Below are 4,042 nucleotides of genomic sequence, written 5' to 3'. Positions count from 1 at the left end.
GAAATCCGATTCTTCCTCTTTTAACCACCTCTACAACCCTTATCCGACCCCTCTAGACTACATCCACCCTTTGTATAGCCTAATATCATCAAAAGACTAGATAGGGATGGATATTTACCTTTTTCTTTTTGAAAATCGAGGTCCTCGCGTAGAGGGAAAAGAGATCTACGTTTTTTCCTTCAGCTGGAAGTGCAACCGGAATCTCTTTCCTTTCCCTTTTCTTCTTTTTCTTCCTCTTTCTTTCTTCCTTTCCTTCCCTCTTCTTCTTTTTTTTTTCCTCTCTGTCGCCTGAGAACCCCTCCCTTTCTTCTCTCGGTTTCATTCCAAAAGCCACAGTAAACCCCCCTTTAAATCACATCAAAGCAATATTCACCCTTTTTTAATATTATTAAATTCCTATTTTGCCCCTAACACTTCAACATATCTACTGTTATGCCATTAACTTTTGATTCCTTTCCAATTTTACCCTTACCACTTCAACGTATCTACAACTATGCCATTATCTTTTGATTCCTCCCAATTTTACTCCTTATATCAATTTTAAAGAACTATTCTATCCCTTTTTATAAAAAAAATTTTTGGGGTTGTTACATCCTCCCCCCCTTATATTAAATTCGTCCTCGAATTTAAAAGGGTAAATTACCTGATTACTCAAAGGGGTGACTGTATCTGCTCTTCATATTCTGCTCGGTGTGGTATTGGGAATCAAATAAATTGGGAGTGTTTTACCTTCTATCTCTACCACATAGGTAGGATATACATACTTCGCTTCTATACTATCCCCTACAGGTGTACTAATAGCTAAGGGGATATGCATTAATATCTTATCCTTAGCTAACTTTTTAGCAAAATAAGGGGATACAAATGAATGGGTAGCTCCAGAATCAAATAACACTCTAGCTTTAATCTTATCAATGAAGAGCATACCTGTCACAGCTGCATTCGATGCCTGTGCCTCTTGTGGATTTACCGTGAACACCCTTCCTTGCCCTCTGCCTACTGGAGCTGATGGCTGAGATGGTCCAGCATTCTGCTGTGACACTGGTGTCTGACCTCTGCCTCTGCCTACAGGCCCCCTACTACTAGGCCTGTCCATCTGCACAGAAGGATAGGATTCCAAGGGCACAAACTGCTGGGTGGCACCCTGCGGGCATTCTCTGACAAAATGACCCGGCTGTCCACATCTGTAGCACACTCCCTGACCCATTCTGCATCTGCCAGGGTGCTGCTTCCCACATATGCCACACACTGGCCATGATTGAAACTTGGATTCAGTTCTGGCCATAGTGACCGGAGGACGAGGTACTGATGGTAGAAAAGTATCTTGTGATTGACCTCTTTCCCTCCATTTCCTCTTACGTGGGGCAGGTGGAGTTGAGCGTACAGACTGCTCCGTCGGGCCCTCCGAGAGATCTACTCCCTCAGATCTACCTCTACTGCTTTGCTCCTTCCCCACACTCATTTTTCTCTGTTCTCTTTCAGCTCTTTCCTCTTTGTTTCTGGTCTCCCACTGTTTTGCTTTATCTATCAGCCTAGACAAGGTGGGGACCTCTACTGCCAACACCGCATTATAAAGCGGGGAAATCAGACCCCGCCTGAATCTTTCTATCCTGACAGCTTCAGTGGGGATGATGTAAGGAGCATACTTTCCCAATCTAGTGAACTCACGAGCGTACTCAGATACGCTCATTCCGGGCATCTGCTTCAGCCTCTCAAACTGAAGAGCCCGATTCTGCCTCTCAGCAGGAGACAAAAACTCATCCATCACTGCTTGCCTGAACTCTTCCCAGGTTGGAGGATTCCTACTGTACAATCTGTCCTCCATATGCCTCTGGTACCAGTCCCAGGCATCTTCCTTCATTGTAAGCCCTACAAGTTCTATAGCTCTTGCATCAGAACAGGGCAGTCTCCGTATCATCTTTTCAGTCTCCTCCAGAAATCTCTGAGGATCTTCACCTTCTTTCCCCTTAAACTCCGGGGTTCTGAGCCTCAGAAATTCCTGTACAGTAATCCCCTCATCATCTAGAGCTCGCCTGGCCAAACTTCTTGGCACAGGTACAGGAGGTGAGATGGATACTACTGACGGGGCAGGAGATTTCCCCCGAGCAATCTGCTCCCTCAGAGCCTGATTCTCCGCCAGTAACTGTTCCATCAATGCATCTCTACTTCCTACCTCTCCTTGATCATCAACCCTCCGTCTATCAGCAGGAGGAGATTTTTCTCTTTGGGGCTCGACATGTGCGGAACCCGCATCCAATGCTATATCTGGCTCCATCCTCTTTCCAGGACGAGCAGGTCCTCTCCTTGGAGGTATTCTTTATATGTCTCTAAAGGAGTTAAAAAGAGAGGGCAGTCGTTACACACTGAGTCATAATATATTTTACTGAATTGTAAATGACTCATAAATTAATATACAGAAAAATCCTATGCTCCATAGTATAATCATATACTTAATCCTGACTCACCCTATTGCTCTGACAGGACTCTTCTTAACCTTTGCTCTGATACCAAGCTTTGTCACGACCCCCGCCCCCATTCCCGGCGGGCCGCCGCGACGGTCCTAGGGTGCGGGTAGGCATAAGGCCACCAGCCACCGCGTAGAACCCTACTACCTATCAATCATCAATAAATCTTGAAAAATTTGGCATGATACATGCACAAAATGATCACTTTTTCTATAGTGACCTGTCAGGATTATTTCAATACATACAACAACACTACCTGTCAGAGCAGCAATCACATAATCTGTCACATAATGAACCTGGACAATATATATCAATACATCATCTCAGGCATATAACTCATCTATATAAAAATCTGGTTCCCATTCCATCCATGGTCAAACCCATATCCACAACAGGATCTATGACTGTAACTATACACTATATACAACAGAAGGTTTATAATACACCAAAAGGGTATAAACCTCTATCTACATTGTACTATACTATGGAGCGGCACAGCTAGCAGGCAATCTCTAACCCTGCTCCTCTCTATACAATACCTGCCCTGCAATCAAAAACACCAAACTGGGGAGTGAGTATATAAATACTCAGTGAGTGGAGTAGAGAGTACTATGCACATGAGACAGAATATAATCATGGCTCGAGATGAAATCTCAAGATCAATAACAAGATGAACATGATCTCAACATAGAGAATATGGAGTAAATCATCAATATCACCACAATCAATATCAACTCATCTGAAGCATATATGGAATAATCAAGTAAACATATATGCTACTCATGAATATGCTCAACAGATCATAATGCTGGAACATACAAATCAGGTGTCAATATGCTGAAATCATCACTAGACAGCTATCGGGAGGTGGGTTTTACGCCCCAGGCGAACCAGCAACAACTCCCTACTGCCATATGCATATATCGAATATGACACCACACCAATATGTAAATCATCACTAGACAGCTGTCGGGAGGTGGGTTTTACGCCCCAGGCGAACCAGCAACAACTCCCCACTGTCACATGCATATGCAGGATAAGATACCACACTGATCATGTAAATGCTGGCCAGTATCCAGAACAGAAATTCATCTCACATCTACATACTAAACGGCACCTCGCGGGAATTCTACATCCGCGGAAAGCCATACTGCACCTCGCGGGGTCTTACTATGCCCGGCGGCAAGCAGAATATAAGTCGTAGGACCGGCCGATCCTACGCCTAGGGCCGTGTCCCCCCCTAGGAAGGGACTGGGCTCCGCCCACCCAGAAGGCTACTATGTGCACAAAGGCCGATGTTCAACCCCCATCGACTATAGGTGTCCTGCAGATACTGTCAAGCCATGCATAAATGCCATAATGCACCCTCCCAATACTCTACTAAAAAGGAGTATAATCAAGACTACCACTCACTTGATCATGACCCAATCATAAACTAACATCAGGGTTAGAAGTGAGGGTCAAAAAAGTGCAATACAACTCAATATACCACTAAAAAGGCTCTACAAATCTTTGAAATAGAGGAAATGAAATCAATTTACAAAAGAAATCATTTCACAATTCGGAATCAATTTGAT

At 44.0% G+C, this 4,042-nt stretch overlaps 1 protein-coding gene across 1 annotated transcript; it reads right to left on the bottom strand.

Moving 5' to 3' along the window:
* Nucleotides 1-263: 263 nt before the first annotated feature.
* On the bottom strand, nucleotides 264-2,484 carry LOC149752994 (uncharacterized). The gene is made up of 2 exons (XM_089924817.1): nucleotides 473-2,484; nucleotides 264-407 (listed from the first exon to the last, which is right to left on the bottom strand). The coding sequence occupies exon 1, from the start codon at nucleotides 2,273-2,275 to the stop codon at nucleotides 677-679; it is 1,599 nt and encodes a 532-aa protein (XP_089780943.1). The 5' UTR covers nucleotides 2,276-2,484; the 3' UTR covers nucleotides 264-407; nucleotides 473-676.
* Between the last annotated feature and the right edge of the window lie 1,558 nt (nucleotides 2,485-4,042).

This window comes from Phoenix dactylifera, chromosome 8 (assembly GCF_051530095.1).
Source record: "Phoenix dactylifera cultivar Ajwa chromosome 8, Ajwa_hap1_PhDact_Kaust_v1.1, whole genome shotgun sequence".
Lineage (NCBI taxonomy): Eukaryota > Viridiplantae > Streptophyta > Magnoliopsida > Arecales > Arecaceae > Phoenix > Phoenix dactylifera.
This window is presented reverse-complemented; position numbering and strand designations above follow the sequence as displayed.

Excerpts from the sequence above, each read along its gene's own strand:
- LOC149752994 (XM_089924817.1), bottom strand. The coding sequence starts at position 2,275 with ATGGAGCCAGATATAGCATTGGATGCGGGTTCCGCACATGTCGAGCCC.